This window comes from Pezoporus wallicus, unplaced genomic scaffold (assembly GCF_028554395.1).
Source record: "Pezoporus wallicus isolate ANWC-B61680 ecotype Strahan unplaced genomic scaffold, APGP_CSIRO_Pwel_v1 contig_4722, whole genome shotgun sequence".
Taxonomy (NCBI): Eukaryota; Metazoa; Chordata; class Aves; order Psittaciformes; family Psittacidae; genus Pezoporus; species Pezoporus wallicus.
The window spans coordinates 5,280,569-5,300,325 of NW_026641840.1; the positions used below are offsets into that span (position 1 = coordinate 5,280,569).

At 35.6% G+C, this 19,757-nt stretch overlaps 1 protein-coding gene across 4 annotated transcripts in view; it reads right to left on the reverse strand.

Moving 5' to 3' along the window:
* Nucleotides 1-1,060: 1,060 nt before the first annotated feature.
* The window catches only part of SLC16A7 (solute carrier family 16 member 7), a 74,181-nt gene continuing 55,484 nt past the window's right edge, over nucleotides 1,061-19,757 (reverse strand). For all 4 annotated transcript variants that reach the window (XM_057425514.1, XM_057425516.1, XM_057425518.1 and 1 more), the window contains 3 exons: nucleotides 7,337-7,480; nucleotides 4,970-5,782; nucleotides 1,061-1,956 (listed from right to left, as the gene is read on the reverse strand). In XM_057425514.1, the coding sequence (XP_057281497.1) occupies nucleotides 1,685-1,956; nucleotides 4,970-5,782; nucleotides 7,337-7,480 (1,229 nt within the window). In that variant the 3' untranslated portion in view covers nucleotides 1,061-1,684. The remainder of the gene's footprint in view (nucleotides 1,957-4,969; nucleotides 5,783-7,336; nucleotides 7,481-19,757) is intronic.

Genomic DNA, 19,757 nt, shown 5'->3' on the forward strand with positions numbered 1-19,757 from the left:
AGCACTACCAAAATTTTTAGAAGCATGAAAATAATAATATTGAACACTACTATTAAAAAAATGTCTTTCTTAAAAGCACTCCCAAATCTGCTCGATTTTACTAGTATTTTTTTTCTTTTGCTATTGGTGCTTCAAAGTGTGCTTAACACAGCTAGCTGTCAGTAAAATGTATTTGCAACATTTTGAGATTTAAAAGAATGATAAAATGAATTATATTCTTTTCCCAGAATTGAGTGTATGTATATCTTGCATAAACAGTGCATAAATGTTTTATGAATCAGACCCTTAATTTTCACAACTTCTGAGGAATTTTTACGCATCTCTCCAACAGGAATAGCACCTTTCCTCACCTACAAATAGAACAGAAATATTTTCACTTAATACTTCCAAAAGCTTGCACTTTTAGCTTTCAAGTGCAATGCTAAATGATTTATGTAAAATTGTAGATTTATATTTTCTTTTGCCTGAAGGAAGAAGAAAAATTGTATACATTTTAATTGATATGAGAAATTTTGGACACAAGACCAAATATCCTGCACATGAATGATACAGCAATTCAAAATTTCGATCAATGTCTCTTGCAGCATTTTGTCGAACTGGCATTACAAAACAGTAGTTTTTTACTAAATACATGGGAAAGGGAGGTGAGAAGTGGTATGAAGTTACTTGTCTGCAAAGACCTAAAGTTAGACTTTTCTCTCGGTAAACTATCAAGAAACGAATGAGTTGCCAGTGAACCCAAGCATCTACTTGGAGTCAGTGCCATGAAACTGATTCAGGCCACAAAAGCCAAAGGTTAAGTATCCTTTTAACATCAACAGGTTCTGAATCTAGTCCATTTAGGAAGAACGCTTCACAATCCAATCCAGATCCTTCAGCCATACAGGAATACATAATCAAACAAATTGGCTAGCAATGTAAATATTGGGTCTAAATCCTTCTATATACAGGCAAATTTTTGCTTAGTTTGAATTACGGGGGTATGAATGTACTTTGTGTTCGAATGTACATGTTAAAGTACAATGTAGTCTGCTATCACAGGAGGAAACAACTTCTAGAATATATTGTAACTCAGCTGTTTATTGTAATTTAGAGATGGTGCCCACTAATTGTTTGTCTTCCAGACTTAACTTTTACATCCCTGTTATAATTGGTTATACAGACACGTTGTATCTTTTTGATCTAGTGGGCATATAAAAAAGTTTCAGTGTGCTTCACTCGGGTACTCTGTCTCTTTTTAAACAGATCTTGTATTCTTTTTAATAGCAGTGGTAGGTACATTTTGGGCATATTATTTCTACAGAATTTAACAATACTTAAAAGATGAACACAAAGTATCTTCGCAAACAAGAGCAGGAGACACTTTTGCATTACATATACTTCTGAAACAAAACCATTTGTTATTGGAAGACTATATAGTCTGGTTTACCTGACTCCTGATTGTCGAGAGTCATAGTCTCAGGGACTTACGTGGATGGAGTCACTACCTCTGTAATCTCAATTTTGTATCACTGAAATAAATAAACTGTAGATAGTAATTTAACTTAGAGTCTTGCCAATGGGGCAAAAGACTGTTCCCATCCAATATTGTGACTGATCATTTTTACTACAAAATCTGGTCTGTGTCTTGAAGACATATTTCTAATGGAACTCATAAATGTTGCCTTCTGAGCTATATTGCAGATTAAATATTGGTTTCTCTCTCTGAAGGATCTTCAAGAGCTTTATCAGCTCTCCTGGCAGCATCATCGCTCTCATTATTTGTTAGTGGTTCCGCTTCCTTTGGGTCAGCATTCTTCTGTGCTTTCTGCTTCTCATCTTCTAACTTCTTTTCTTTTGCCAAAAGCCTGTAGTTAATGGTATTGCCAATGAATAACCAGATACTGGCCACAATCACAATCACTCCGCAGACAAAATACATGTACTGATATTCACCAGTAACATCCACTAACCAACCTGAAATATAAACACAAGGAGAAATACAGCCTTTAGAATAGCATACCTAATACAATCCATATATTTTCCTAGGAAAAATATCTATATATTGTTTGGCTTTGAAGTTGGAGCAGAAGAGCATTTTCAACATGGTAAAATTTTTTAACGTATACAGCAGAAAAGTCCAATGAAACCTCTATTAGTCAAGCTAAGAACTGTTGGAATCTCTGACAGTGATAAAATATTGAAGAACAAAATAAAGCTTAATGAATAATGGCAGTTTTTTAGTTCTTTCATTTTCATTCTTTCATTGTCTTATTATTTTATTCCCCTCCTAATTTTGTTTCCTATTGTTTTGGAGTGACTGACACTCATGGAGGCTGCATACAGACAATAGGGTGAAAAGGTATGTGCCTTTTTAGGCTGCTGTCATAGTACATCAAATGCCTGCTTTTCATTTTTACTTTTGTGTGACTTGTGAAAGAGAGAGAAAGGTTTTTCCCTTCAGCTATTGTGCTTAACTGTTGAGTTTTATACTATGAAGCATGTACTTAAAACACACCCACACCTCTGAGATTAATTTGGTCATGACAGGGAAAATAAAATGTAACTGTTCTTTCACTTTATGAGCCATTCTTTCTAAATTTCCCCAAATCCCAAATCAACATTTGCACGTATCCAAGCACTTAGCTCTGAACTCCGCTACACTATCATTGAAATTCACAGGATAACCTGTGCACTTCAATTTAGTATGTATTTAGATGCTTTTACTGGGTTGAAGCCATAATACCAGCCTATTCACCTCATGCACATTTACGAGCCATCAAATTATTTTAGTCTTTATTTCAGAAGCCTAGCATTACAAAAAACTCAAATGGCACTGCAAGTGTATAATTCACCTATTAGTGTAAATAGTACAATTCACTCTTTTTTATCGTTGCATAGTCTCATAAAACTGATGATTAAAAATGAAATTCTGCGTTAACATTACTTCAGCAAAATATTTTAAAGAACATGAATTAATCAAAATTGGAATTTAGCTTTTCCATGTGTTCATTCCCTTTGTTGTCTCTATTTAATAAGATAAATCGATTATTCATACAGTTATAGCACAAACAAATGTTTTTCAAAACTCCTGCAAAGCTAATATACTGAAAAATAAATAGTTGCATAAGCTTTTTCTCCATAAATATTACATTTAATGTCTTTAGAGTTATATTAATTTCAGAACCTGACTGACAAGGCTGGACTCCAGCGGTCACAGGCTCAGTCCGCCCACTAGGTGGCATAGGAAGAGTCTGTGTGAGAGGAATGTATTTTCTTCTATCGCCAAAATGAATTTACATTTAAAAGATGAGGGAAATATGGAATATCTTGAGGACTATTAGACTTTTACTTGAACAAATACTATTGTACTGAAGTGAGTGGAATTGTTTTGTCATATTTAAAATTTCACTCAACAATGCTATTTTCATAGAAATACTGACAGTAGTACTTAAAATACTTCAATATATATAAATGGTTTTAGGCATACATAATCTTATTGAATTCTGTAGTACTGTTTATGTGGATATAGTGTACATTCACCAGGCTGGCAATCATACTGTCTTTATATCTTCATATTGTTGGGCTTTAGACTGTAACACACTTATATTTAACCAATATGTTTCAGTAAGACCTGAACATGTATTTCTTCAGTCTCTTGTATCATTAGAAACCTTATGATTATAAAACTTACTAACAGCATTACTAAACAGTGGGTAAAAAGCTAGCAAACAGAAAATACATTAGATAAAATTCTTCATAAATTTGGTGCGAGAAACCAAAAGGTTATGAATATAGTTCAAGCTGCGCACCTAGGCTCCTTTTAAGGTCCCCTTATACTCAAAAGAGAAACGGGCAACATTATCATCTTTCAGTCAGTTTACACTCTGAATTGGTTTACATGTATCTGTTGGCTATAGAAACAGTCTTAAAGACTGGCTGTGAGATGGCTGTGGTTTGAACTCATGCCAGCATGTAATGCTCCATGGTTCCATGATGGAAACTCACTATGCATTCACCTTGCCTAGGCTGCTGAGCATGCCTTGTCCTTTCTGGTACCTCCCCACTAGTGTTCCAGAAATGTCAGTCCTCTCTGTTTAGACTAATTAAAGTTGCTATTTTAAATTTAAGCAAGTGCTCCTCTAGCTGCCACTGGGTCACAGAAACTATAAGACACTATGAGATTTTCACAAAAACTCACCAGTGAATTTGACCAATTCATAGAATCATAGAATAGTTTAGGTTGGAAAGGACCTTAAGGTCATCTAGTTCCAACTCCCCTGCCATGGGCAGGGACACCTCACACTAAACCATGTCACCCAAGGCTCTGTCCAACCCAGCCTCGAACACCGCCAGGGATGAAGCATTCACAACTTCCTTTGGCAACCCATTCCAGTGCCTCACCACCCTTACAGTAAAGAACTTCCTCCTTAAATCCAATCTAAACTTCCCCTGTTTAAGTTTTAACCCCTTGCCCCTTGTCCTGTCACTACAGTCCCTAATGAAGAGTCCCTCCCCAGCATCCCTATAGGCCCCCTTCAGATACTGGAAGGCTTCTATGAGGTCTCCACACATCCTTCTCTTCTCCAGGCTGAACAGCCCCAACTTCCTCAGCCTGTCTTCATATAGGAGGTGCTAAGAACTGTCTTGGCAAAGAGCAAAGTGGAACTGAATACATGTAAATCAAGACTGCAAATTTATCACTATTGTGCTCTCATGAAAACGTATGTTTATCACCTGGATTTATGGACCATTAGAGATATGCTCTTAATCTATCTATTGTACATGCACACGGTGCATGCCTTTAGATTCTCATGTGGATCTTCATCTGTAAAGCCCAGAAATAACTGATGCAGTGCACTGCTACAATTAATTCCTAGTCACAGTGAAAACATTAAATAATATTAAGAACAATGTTTATATTAATTCAATGCTAAATTGCAGGATTATGCTATAATGTCTGAAAAACTGGAATAAAAAAGATTCTTACCTCCTAAAGGAGGCCCTATGAGCACAGGGCAACATTCCACTATGGTGACAAGTCCAACCGCACTGGAAAATCTGGCAGCCCCAACGAGGTCCATCAGCGTCTCAAAAAGAACGCTGCTAACCATTCCAAATGCAAACCCAAAAAATACAGCATATATCACCAAGCCAGTATAATTTGTTGCCAGAGGGCACAAGACATGACAGATGCCATTGTACAAGACAGCAAAACTAAAAAAGTACTGAATCTTTGGCCGGATAAACTTGGAGTTTGCTACTAGTCCCATTGAAGGCCTAGCAAACATGTCTACAAAGGCTAAGATAGATAGCAAAAAAGCAGCAGAATATTCATCAATTCCCTTGTGCTTTGCATAAGGAGCCAAGAATACTATTGGAGCGAAGAAGCCAATAAACATAATGACATTTCCTGACAAATAGATCAGAAACCCTCTGTGTTTGAAGAGGGACAGATCTAGATATTTATTCATAGTTTGCCAAAAAGACTTCTTGTTGTTTTTGTGCAAGGTAGAATCTCCTGTGCCTTTTTCAACATCTTTTTTCACAGGACGGACTGTTTTCGGTCCAACAGGTCTCATAAGAGACCCAGCTACACAACAGTTCAAAAGAAGTCCTCCCAGAATGAGAAAGCTTCCTTTCCAGCCAAATGCATTAAAGAGGAATTGATTGAGAGGTGCCAATGTGCTCAGAAACACTGGACTTCCAGCCATGGCCAATCCATTAGCAATGGGACGCTTCTTATAGAAATACTTGCCAATCATGGTCAAGGCAGGCTGTAAGTTGAATGCTAAACCCAGACCTACACAAGACATAAAAGACAGTATTATTGCAGGTCATTCAGTGAAAAACACATCACATCTCTTTCAAGTCATTTTTAAAATAACTAGTATCTAATCCAGTGATTCCCAATGAAGGTAGAAACCAACTAGCATCAGAGAAAACAATACAGTTTCATTGCTATGTGTGTTAATGCCAAGACTGTGTCATGATGGCATTCTGCCATTTCCCCCAGTAGCATTGCAATAGAAGCCAGAACTCCTTGTTGTGTTTCAGCAATTACAGAGACAGGGGAATCACAGAGTAATGATGGTATCAGGACCTTGACTCACCATTTATATTTACTAAGCTCTAATTCAATTCTCTCTTGGCTCATTTCACAAAAGTTATTAAATGTCACCTCAGCTACAATAAACGCAGGGTGCATTTAAATGCATAAATCTCATTTCTTATTTCCGGCCCTGTTTATGCTAAAACTTTCATCCAAAATTGGAGCTCAAAATGTCTTATTATTTTGGGGCAAATACAGCTCCACTTCCCCAGATATGGAAGTCACTACCAAAGGTGGAAGAGGGTAGAGGACAGCTATGGGAGCAGATCAAACATCCACATCAACTAAGCATATAACCTCTAGGTCTTCTCTCTGTATTAAGACATCTAGGCAATAAGGTCTAAGTAGCTATGCATCTCCTGGGTGGCACAGAAGTTTTTTTCTCTTATAGCCCCATTTGTGCATCCTGACTTAATTTTTTCAGTGGGCCCCAAGTTTATGATATAAAAAATAAAAGCTTTAAGAAATAATCACTGAACAAAGGACTCCTTTAGTTTCAACATAAAGTTTAGCTTGAATGTAGGAACAAGTATCATTCATTTATTACCTGCCAATTTTACCTCACTTGCCTTCCTTATTCTGAGGAGGAAGCTTAAAAAAAACCAATCAACCCAAAACAAAACAACACAACTTTTGACAAGGAGGTTATTTAATTTACTGGCTTTATGATTGCCTTAGGCAATAGCCAGGCCTATGATGGAGATTATAAGTCATTTTGCTTGGGGGTTGACCCTGGGGGATTTTAAACAAAGATATTGATCAGAAAGTTATTATACTTTTCTGTAAGAGTATATGTATGTACAAACCTACACAAAGCTGGTACTAGCTTTTGCATTTATACTAGAATTCTGATAGCTTCTGCCACCTTGTTTGAAGTGCACCTTGATTGAAAGCTAGAAGAATGAATGCGAAACTCTATACAAATGACTGCAATAAGTGCTGTCACGAGACGATCAATTTTTATACCATAATTACAGTGGAGTCTGGAAAGGTACATACATACAGCACTTATTGAATAAAATCATCAGTTGTTCCTGAAATATCCTAAGAAATAATTTAACATTATACCAGCTAATTTAATGGGTTAAATAGTTAACGTAGGAGAAACTAATTGATCTTGCTACCTTCTTGGTTTGCAATTGTACAATACCTTGCACAGTGGGCTCTTGATCAGTAAGGCTCATTGGCAAAACAGTATTAGAAACAGCATATAACATAACAATACCTTTTAAACAGGACTCTTACCTCCAACAACACCAATACATAGATAAAGTTCCAGGACGCTATTGCAGAAAGAGGAAGCAATCATTCCAAATGAACACAGGATACCACCTGCTATCATCACAGGCCGGCTACCATACTTATTCACCAAAATGCTGCTTATGGGACCTGTCAGTAGACAGAAAATACATTAATAGGTTACAGGTAACTCCATCATACATGTCTTTGTATTTAGGATGCACTGGAATGTTTTCCTCCTCCACCACGGCAAATGCTTAGCTGTTTCTACACCAATTTGTCTTACAAACAAACTCTGCAAGTTTGCAGACAAATGAGTCTGGATGTGGATATATTGTCTCCATGATAATATAAATATTGGTTAATCATGGAGATGGATAAAAAGATTAAAGACATCAGACAAGCAAGAGGGATTGTTACAGTTCAGAAGCAATCGATAGTGATACCGGTCAATGTTAGTTTTAAATGTGCAAGAACTGAAGAATTTCAAGTATGAGACAGATATCAAAACTCCACAGAGCAGGAGGAATTTCCAGGCAAGCAAACTAATAACTGACCTTAATACTGTAGCACATCCTGGACCCCTAATTAAAACTACATATAGACTTAAAAATACTGTCTAATCAGAATGTAAATTGCTGGCACCTGAGGCTTGTTTTCCTTCCCTCATCCAGAAAGGACTGTTAATGGGCAGTAAGATAACGATAGGTTGTCTGGGAAAACATAAGATGTGGTTTAGCATAAGGACCTATAAACTTCGAAAATATTGCTACAGGTCCGATTTTCAGTTTCAGCTGCAATTCAATTTATGGTGTAATTACATCCATACTAAACAAACACCTAGTGTGCAATTTAGCATGACATGCATTATATGTTTTTTAAACGACCGTGACTAGAATAGATGGTGTGATACATATCAAGATTAAGAGGTTGTCAAAGCTCTTTAGGTAAACCTGCAGGCCATCTGACTGCACTATATTTGGCCCAAACCATTACAAATAGTCTTGCTTTTACAATAACTAAACTTATCCATTTAAAAATAAAAGCCCCATAATAAAAAGAAATAAATTTCAAACTCATGATAAAACAGGCATTCAGCATGAAGTGGATGCCAAGCTCTGCACCTGATTTCACTGCAAATCATTCACTCTACTGGTAACAGTTTTAAGTCTCTCTTTTTATAAATATCTAAAGGAATAAATGACAGAAACTACATAATGTGAAAAAGTGAAAAACAACAAAATTTAAAAGTGTTACTTTTCATAGGTACAGTATTATTTTAGACTGCAGTGTTTGAATTACCTTAAATGTACTAAAGTACTATTATGGATACACTGTAAATGTTAATTACTACTTGCATATCAACAACAAAAGTCTTAAGCATATACTAAATAACCAACTTTTAGCTTACTTCCTAATAGATTACACATATTGTGCTCTCACAACTATGCTGAATCATAACTTCAGTCATGATTTTTTTGTTTATAGGGCTATGTCTGGACAATCAGTAGTTTGGCTCATGTTTGAATTAGAAAGAAAGCCCTTTTGAAATATGTGAAAAATACAAATACTTTCCGTGGGTGAAAAAAAAAAACACCCCAGGCTTTTAACTGGAACTCTCTCTTTAACTCACAGCAGTTTCACTTCAAAGATATATTAAAAAACTGATTTTAAAAATTATTTTCAAGTTCTTCTTCGTAACGAGACATATATTTAAAAAACTGTAAATTAAAAATTTCATTTGTTAACATTACGATCTCCCCCAAATTACTGTTAGAATTAATCTTTTCTTGTTGTCATCTTACTTGAAATGTTCCTTTCCTGATCCTTAGGAAAATCTGTAGGAAAGAGGCATCATAGCAGGGAAATATTTTACCATACTATTTACTATACTGTTCACTACATGGAGCACCACAGATTATACCTTTACATAAACACTTCAGTTATAAAATATATGGACCTGTTAGCACTCTGTTACTTTCCTTATTAAGCAAAGACAGAGTGAAAAGCCAAAATTAAAAAGGCGAGGTAAATCCACACACAGCAAACTATCAAGTGTTGGAAAGAGGGGAATGGCATTAAAAACAGTGTTGTGCAATATTGCTATATTGTTAGTATTTTAAATAAAATTATGGGTCAAAAAGACAGCATTGCATAGCACTGGCAAAGTTTTTCAATCATAATCAGAGACAAAAATGAGCTCTACTGTAATATTCAGCCCAAAATAGTATTGGCTATAATATTAAAATTCTTTAGTACTGTTCCATCAATTCTTTCTTCCTTCTCTCGTAGGACAGGAAAATGAGCCAGATTTTTTTTGTTTAGGGTTTTGGGGAAGGGGGTTGTTTTTAGTGTTTGGTTGTTTTTGAGGGGTTGACCAGAAACAGCAAGCTTCCCTCTCCTTTGAGGGAAATAATTTTGCAGACAGTTCCTTATCAGGAACAAGAAAACTGCATCTCTACAGATCTTAACTGTGGCAATTAAGCCAGGACTATAAATTATAGCTTTTCAGATCAAAGAATGTAATGTTAGCCTTGCCTACAAGACCTGTTAACTGAGGTGAAATACAGACATATTAATTTAGGTATACAGTGGATGAAGACACCAGAGGAAAGACAGTGTTGTCTGATGGGTCTGAGCTCTGTACTTTCAAATGACCTAAATCTGGAATGTATTATGAACTTAAAATTCCTTTAAACATAGTATTTTCTTTGAGATGTTTTTCCTAGTTAATGATGTGTATTTAACACTAGAGCAAAAATTAATTTTGGGGCTTCTTTTAGTATATTCCAGTATTATGATTTAAAACTTATCCATGTGGAAATATTAATTATTCTACAAGCCATACAGTTAGTTCAAGCTTACTCCCTAAGTTATCTAGGAACCATTCCATCTGATGAGTAAGTTAAATATTTTATTGTGACATCTGTGTGTATACTTGGTTTTGGAGTTTCATAAAATGATGCATATTCATACCTTAATGTATACGAACCTAAATAAATTACAGCTGTTTGCCTGCCATCATATGTTTTATAGCAATACACAAATTGCATTTCCCATCTAACAGCTTCTGCAATTATTTAAGCAATGCTCACATGCCAGAATGTATCTCTGTTCTTGCTTTTTCCTTTTTCTTTTCTTTTAGCAGAAGGAAGATTAAGGTGTTCAGATAGTGCAACACTGCCAAAATCATGCTATACATTAATGCACATTAATGCACTAAAGGACTGCTGGATCTCTGAATCTACTTTCCCAAAGCCTAAAGTAACTATGTAACAGATGTTAAGTCAGGAAGCCCATAAGCATATTTACTCTGATCTCTCCCTCAGCACCTACAAACTACCAGCCCCAAAGGACTATACACTCCCTAAACCAAATTTAAAACCATTATCATAATATGTTAACAGTCTCCTGGCTGTATTCTTTGTTTTATATCTTCTGTTTCAGGCAAATGACCAGATTGTGAAAAGGAATGACAGCAACTGCAACCAGTGCCGCGGAAGGGCTGCGGAGCAGGACACAAATACTTAAGACGACAAGAAAAAAACCAAACAGCTTTTCACATTCTTTGTCATACGTCAAAGGAAAGATGGTAAAAGTCATTTCAGCTATGTGAGCAGAGGCTGGCTCATGCATTTGGGAGCTGTTTATGATGTTTTATACAAAGCCCATAATAGTGTGACACCTATATTCTGTTATGATGGCTCAGCAGAACATCACTTGAGTATCTGTATTGTGCAAAAATGTGAGGGCAAAGCTGCTTTCGCTGGTCTTCAGTGAATACCAAGACCCCTTGGAAGAATTATATTTTTTTACAAATTCATTATTTCTAATAAGAACTAAGGTAGCAATAATCCATATTTTCCTCTCTCTTGCAACCTTTTCTATCAGCATTTAAATCTTCCTTCTGCTAAGTCACACTGTTGTAAATGAAAAGCAACAAAAAGCCATGTAATTGAATAATAAGTAATTTAAAAAGCAGATGTTTGAAGAAATAATCACTCCTCCCCCTTAAAAGATGCTTATTGTGCTAATATAGTTTAAACATAACTTGAACATTAAAGTTTCCTTTTAAAGAAATGTACTGCTTGCTATTTTTGTGGAAATGAATAGAGGGCTCAAACTATCCACTGTAAATTTAATACTTTTTTCTCATATACTTACATTTTCAGAGATACACACATCCAGCTATTTATTTGCTTTTTCCAAACAGAAGAAAATATACACTTCAAAAAATGATCTGACTCTGGAGACAATGCAACAACTTTATATCTAATATCTCTAAAAGCTGAAAGGATGCAAACCAGATAACAATATTTCCATTTCATAATACCTTGAGGTAATAGTACAGGCAGATCAGTTTTAAGTCTATGAAACAGAATAAAGGAAGATTTATTTGGCATAAAATCTATATCTTGCTCAGCTCTCAGGTAGAATAACATTTATAAGTCCAAATGTATTAGGTACAGTCCATTAATTTATAAGAGGATGAGAATCTAGGACACCAGAATTCTTGCTGCTTTTCTGTTTTTCATCAATTTTTTTTCATACCAAAGTGGAAAAAAAAAATACTTCAGAAAGTTCTCCCATAAATAGACAGCACTTTCTGCGAGGGATCAAAAAACATTCTGCAACTTAAATGTATAATAACTAGTCAGAATGGTTACAATAGTAGGGATAGGTTAATAGCAGTATCAAGCTGCCGTAATTGTCTTGGATGTCCTTAATGTGCCATTATGTCCATAATGAGGTCATTTTTTGGGTCTATTCTATATTTATATTCACTGTAGGAATGAAAATTTCTTCCAAAAACATATAATCCAGGTTTTAGCATTTAATTTATTTGTCCTGGTTTGATTTCTCACTGCTATAATACAGTGACGTAATTAAAGATCATCCACATTTGTAATTTGTTTCACATGCAGCCAGTGAATTTATACCTTTTATATTGCTGCCTGCATTATTTTAGGTACAGAACTTGAGATGATCCTTCCTGATATAAAGGTAATTTTTTAAGCATATATTGACAACGTCCTACAGTGTTCATAGTGTCATTGATCCAAAGCTGCCTCAAATGACTCAGTCTGAAGGATATGACATTTATTTAAATAAAGCGAATTGCTGAAAGAAGTTGAAAATAAATGCAATAATAGTATTTCAAGTTGCACTAATGCAATATTGTAGACTGCATCCTGTCAAGTCTAGTGATTTAAACACAAGTATATTTTCAGCCATCTGCTCTGCAGAGTCAATGCAGCAATTTTTCTGGACCAGCTTTATTTTTTACTTCTGTTTCCTGTAAGGCTAGAAAAGCCTGAGGAAGTCCAATAATTCAATAGTTAACTTTAGGATAAACTATTTGCTAATGCCAGTCAGAATTTTATTTTCCTTTTTTTCTTCCTTAATTTCTCTTATTTTTATATATATATTTATTTATTTATTTACTAAATCTACTTGCAGGAGCAGATTCGCTTTGTTTGGCAAAGAATCCCCAAAATTTTGCCAAGGTAGAGCCCTATCTTTCACTTTAAAACAATTCCTTTAACCACAGACTTTAAGCAATTGTTAGCACTGCTATTGGAATGTCATTTCTGCTATCCAGAGGAAAAGAAACCCCAAATTGATTCTGATCATGTATAGAACTTGTTCATTGACTTGGAAAACACTTTAAAGTTATGCTGCTTTTTTCAGGTAGGACTAAGTCAAAATACTGTGCATTCTGTGACAGTCTTATATCTTGTTCAAAAACCTTTGGCTAAATACTTCCAGTACTTTTGGACAGGCATTTAGAGAAGGCAGAGTGAAAAGAAAAAAAAACAAAACAAAACAATGAATTTAAAAAATATTAAAATGTCATTCCACTGATTTTCTGCTAGATTCTCTATCACACTTCTGGGAATAGCAACCTGTGATTCTGACATATTCTGTGTGTTTGTGTAACAGCAGTGAACACAACATAGCTTAACAATCACTGGAAAGATTTCTCTGTAGCTCTTCTGTGTATTGGGCAGCATTTTTTTTTTCCATTTCATATAACATTTACAACTGGCTGCAATGCTTCCATAAACCTAGATGATATAGTAACCTTGAGAGAAAGCAAAGGAAAAAAAAGCTCTTACAATAAATATCACCAAAAAGAAATTGCTAACATTGAGCTAGGGTCACTAAATTATAAGTTAAGATAGCTCAGCAGCTGAGAGCACAGAATTCTGGGGAGTAAGCAGACAGTCATTCAATCATCCATCACACTTTGCTCACTACTTCCTCTCCTCTAACTACATTTCCTCAGTGTCATTGCCATGAGTGCATACATTCTCATTTGTGTCCTGAAGGACGCTTGTATTCTATCAAGTTTTTATCTTTTGATTACTGATGAGGATTAATATGACCTTCAGATATTCCTTAGGACTTTTGCAAGAAATACGTTAAGAATGTGTTTGGTAATCTGTAGGTGACTGGCTGATGGTAGACTGCCTCACAGGTTCCTTCATGGCTCCTCCTCCCAAAAGGTTATATGTGACAATTTTGAACTGATGCACACAAGTCAGGAACACATATGTCTGGCTGCAAATATTAGCTGAATATTTTCCTGAAATATTCAGAAGAAACAATATAAGCGAGCAGTGGTTCTGGTGCTTGCTCTAAATGTATTGCTTCTATATAGAAATTACAGATTCTTGATCTGTTTTGGTATTTTGGATTTATTTTTTTTTTTCCCAGTGACACATAAAAAAATGAACCAAGGGTACTAAGTATTTTGATTAAAGCTGTTGTCTGGCTTACACAACTTTTTCTTGTTTGCTATGGTGAAAAAGTGTATGGAATTATGGACCATGTAATTTAGAAAACATCTTCAAGTCAGGAAATTACTCCCTATGAATTTTAAAATGTTGGAAAATTGCCCAGGTTTTAGGAGTAGCCACACTGGTTATTATTTACATGGACACATATCAATGCTTTATATTAATTATCTTTTGCATGCTCTGCTACAGAATTTTTCTCATGAAAGACTAAAACACTTCATCACAAAGCAGAAGACTTTCAGATGATTTATGACATTTCTTCTGAAATTAGCAACATGAAATATCATAACATGTAATAGGAAATGAGTGTAATTCTAAGAGCTGCTAACAGTCAGCAGTTTTCAGAAATATTTATGGACACCAACTACAAAAAAAAGTCTTTTTCCAAAATTACTTGCCCAAATTTCATATTGACACATTTATTGTGCAATATAGTCAGATGCGTCAAAATATTTCAGCATTTTTGAGTCTATCCTTATATTTGTATTCCTGTTAGCTTCAGAAATAAAAAAGTGAAGCCCATGCATAAATATTTGAGAAAATCAGTCTTTCATCTTTCTTTGGAAGATCTTGGAAAAAGCAAAGAAACAAGAAAGAAGAAAGGAGGGAACCAGCTAATGCTAAATTGGAACCAAAGCACCTGTAAGAAAGTTGCAATAGAGACATCGTAATACCAGGCACATATTTTTCCTAAAGTGTCATGCATGCCTCTGTGAAGGGGACAGCTGGAAACAGCATCAGTACATGATATGTGCATCACTAATACTCTTCTCAGAAAAATGTTCTTTCTCCTCAGAAACCAATGCAACCAACTTGTAACTTAAGCAGGAACTGTCAGGTAGTGTATCAACATGAGCATTAGAAAATTCAGTGACAAATATGAGGTGCTTGGAAGAATTAATGATGTTTCCTGCAGAAGAAAAGACAATGAGTTTCTAAAGGTTAGTGTTTAGCCTCAGTTATCTCCTCAGGACCTCATAGGCTTGCATGAATTTAAATTAAAAACAGCTTTTAAGACCCCAAAAGTATGTTGGGGATTTAGCTTAAATAGTATTACTGTTGCTATACACAATGCACTTGGGCCATTAAAGGTTACCTCCTTCAAGTGAAAAACCAAACAAGGACTTACTAATTTTTCCACTCTGAAAATAGAATACGGGTAATAATACAAATGTATAAATATTAGTAAGTAAAATTATCTAAAGCAGTAGTTAATCCAAAGGTATTCATATAATAATAAATAATAAACTTGACTAAAATTATATCATTTTCAGGGTTTCACCAGGAATTTCACGAGGCATAACTCTTAAGTACAGAAATGCTCCAAGGAAAATATTGAATGGTTTTCTTCCAGAGGGCTCATCCTTGAAATATTACGCATCCATCTCAGTGGCTGCTCCTTCTTCATCTGTGGATGGTTGCAACTGAAATATTTAGTTCAATTTGGTAATATCTGTGTTTGAGCACTTGTACTGAAAGAAAAATCACATTTCTGAAAAGATTAAAATGAATCCTAACACGGCTGCTTTCATGGAACAAAGGAAAACTAACACTAACCTGAAACTAGAGGTTCCTACATAGCTATCCACTATTTCTACTACTTTTTCTATCTCAAAGTAATCTTTACTAAAAATCTGCTATGCCCAGACATAGAAACTAAATACACACACATACACACACACCTCCACACAAACCCCCAGACAACCTGATTGTTGGGCTTCTAGTGATATATAAATGAGTTGGTTTTCTCTGGTATAACAGAAAGTACTTATCATAGAATCATAGAACCATAGAACCATAGAATCATGCAATCACAGAATGGTTTGGATTGGAAGGGAACTTGATGGTCATCTAATTTCAACTCCCTTGCCATGGCCGGGGACACCCTCAACTAGACTGGGCTGCTCAAAGCCCCATCCAACCTGGCCTTGAACTCCTCCAGGGATGGGGTAGGCACAGCTTTTTGAGGCAACCTGCTTCAATGTCTCACCACCCTCACAGTAATTTCTTCCTAATACCTAAATCTATCTTCTTTCAGTTGAAAGCCATCTCCCCGTTGTCCTGTCACCACATGCCCTTGTAAAAAGCCCCTCTTCAGCTTTCTTGTAGGGCCCCTTTAGGTACTGGAAGGCTGCTAGAAGGTCTCAGTGGAGCCTCCTCTTCCTGAGCCTGAATAACCCCAGCTCTCTCAGCCTGTCTTCAAAGGAGAGGCACTCCAGCCCTCTAATTGTCTACATGGCCCTCCTCTGGATTCACTCCGACAGTTCTGTCTCTGTTGTGTTGGGGGCCCCAGACCTGGATGCAGTACTCCATGTGGGGGCTCATGAGAGAGGAGCAAATGGGGAGAATCACCTCTCCTGACCTGCAGGTCACACTTCTTTTAATTCAGCCCAGCATACAGCTGGCTTTCTGGGCTGTGAGCACACACTGCTGGGTCAGGTTGAGACTTGTGCTGAGCCAAGGCAGATAACAGGTTTTAGCTATAAAATCTGCTTTACAACTTACTAACTGTGCAAATCAGATTGCCAAATGAGTTCTGTATATTCTGTTACAAAGGGAGTACTGTATTATTGCAGACTGTAAAACTAAAACAAAAGTAAGAGGTTGCATACACCATTGTCACAACTACAATTACAGCAACTTGAAAAATAAGAGGCATGTTGTTAATCTCAGAGCTAACTGTTGGGAATTAAAACAAAACCAAAACCAACAAAACAATCAGTGCTGGCAAACATTTATTTTAGTTCTTCCCAGACACTTCCCTAAACCATACCATTATAATTCCCTTTTTTCTTTCTTCCTCTTTTGTGCAATGGCTCTCTTTTCTACAGATCTGTGTATACACATGAACACAAAAAATTGTAAATGTTCATTACACACAATTTCCTATTTATTATTCCCCATTATGATTAACGATTCTTAAACACCTTCTTAAAAATCTTTGTCTACTTTTCCTGGAATCAGAATAATATTTTGTCATTTGAAAGCCTAACAGACATCGCAGAGAGAAAAAGGTCATAGCAGACTTTCAAAAGGCCCTGCACAGGATATTCAGTAGTTCCTATGAATGTAGGGTAGGGTTTATTCTCTGCAACTCAAATCATTACATTCTTTTCAGATAATGAACTCACAGTGAAAATTCAGCCAACTTCAGTTAAGATTAATATCGTCATTTGGATTTCTCTGTCTTCTATAAATTGCCCATCACATTAATGTTCACACAATATCCCATTTTTACCCTGCGCATCACCCTACAGTTTATTTTCTCCCAGAATAATATTTTAACTAACTCATCTTGGAAATGATTCCTTATTTATTGTTACAGGCAAAAATATGTAATTTCAGAGAAAGCACAAGATACATGCTTCTTCCTGGTTGCTCCTTTATCAAATTCTTTTCTGATCTCAATTTTGCACTATATAATTAAACTACAAATTGAAAATACAGAAATTAAACTACAGATTGAAATACCTATGCTGTTTCCATGGACCACTTATTGTGAGTTATGGATCATTAAATCTCATCTACATAGTCAGAATATTTGTAAAGAGAAGTATAAATCTAGATGTATTTATAACTTGGAAGTGTCCTGAGAAGTCACTACATTTAGATCATTGTCAAAACATTGTAAGGTTATTTCCAAATACATTTGCTATTTAACATATATGTATCATTCAGCTTAAAATGTACTGTATAGAAAAATCTTTCTAAAACATCATTTTATCATTATTTTCAGTATAATTTTTTAATAATATATAATAAAAGGCATATGGTGACTTGCAGTGGTAACAAATAGAAGCTTAAAAGTGGTAATTACCCAAATTCCTTTACAGCCTGTATATTAGATCATGTCTGAAGGACTGCACAAGATATGTGAATAATATTTAGTTCACAATGAACTGGAGGAGTGGGAAGAGAGAGGGAAGCAGGAACAAGGAAAAGGAAATAAAAGGGGGAGGGGAAAGGGAAAAGGAAAGAGAAGGGACAGGGAATTTATTTGTGTTTCAAAGATATCATGCAAAATGGGAACTGAGCAGTCTTACTAGATTTTGGCACTTAAGGTATTTAGAACGTAAGTGCAAACAATGGCAGTATATTAACAGGATCATACCAGGTACAGAATTTTACTTTTTCCCAGTATTTTACGAAAGGGGAGACTGAGAAACTGGGGAGGGGGTGGGGGGAACAAATTCAGTTGTCAAGCAAAAGTGAGAATCTTTGAGGAGGTTTGTTTGTCGTTTGTTATCCTGGTTTTAGATAAGTGAGAAAATAACATGAACGTATATTGAGAAAATCTGTTAAATTGTAAAATGATGTGTAAAGGTGAGACTGAACATTCTTAATTTTCTTCCAGGTCAAAATTACTAAAGGCAATGTAAACTGTTAAATGCCTAGAAACATGAATTAAAAAAAAACAAACTAACACCAAAAAAAAAACAAAACAACAAACCCTAGAATAATTAAAAGCCAAAAGTTATCAAAAGATAACTTTTTGGATCCCCTTATCAAAATATTACTGAGATTTATGTGATGTTTTCCATCTTTCAACACATTTCTTTATTTCAGCTGCGCCTGCATCAGTAGCCTTTATTGAACCCTAGAGGAACTAGTAAATTTGGAGACAACTTATTGAACAGGTCCAGAATTCTGAAAGTGTTCAGATGAGCAGATATTTGCATATTCCCATACCCACCTGATATACTTTTTGTCCTCAGAGTTGGATTTGGCATCAAGTTGACCCTTACACCCATCTACAATAGAAAGAGCTTTTTACCTGACAGATCTTTAAAATTTTTTCCTATGTATAGTCACATGCCATTTATTTTGTGGATTGCATTAACAAATACACCTTCCATCTTTCCATGAAGTGTTATTGACCAAATCTTGATGACTTCCTTTAAGGAAGGAGAAAGTATGCCTTCCCCTGTGAAAATAATATTTCATAAAATACATCCAATTACTGAGTGAAAGAATAATGAGAAATTAGTAGACACAGCATGGGACTTAGGCAGTCCCAGGAACTATAAGGAATATGTTATGAGGGAATTCAGCAAAGGTCTTTATGGGATTTGTGTTTTGCCTGGACTAGACTGGAAACAACATGCAATAATATTCTCTTCACAGTCCTTTCCTTGTAGCAGCAGAGGATACACCTCCACAGACAAAGTATTCTGAAAATGCAAGGGTGGAGAGATGGGAGACATCTAGACCAGGTCTGCATCCATGCACAGGGAATATCTGAGCTCTGCTGCAAAATGCAACATGAAGTGGGTTGGTGATGTAGTGCTGTTCTCTTGCACTTGCAGATGTATTTGTATGGCTTTTGATCCAGGCATATTTCCTTACATAGTGTGAAGAAATAAACAACCCACCACTGTCAGAAAGCTTATTCTCCATCAAGTAATGTCAAGCAGTTTACTGATAATGATTGTGATGCATCATAAATTCAAAATAAATTAGTACCCATTAAAATATAGGCTTCCAATGATTTGTATTACAGATGCTGCCTAAACATAATGCATTCCTGGAGCCACTTTTCATCTAAGGAGCTATATTGATATTCTTCAGCCAGAACATATTAAAATAATCCAATGAAATATACCCACTTCTCTAAGGACTTAACA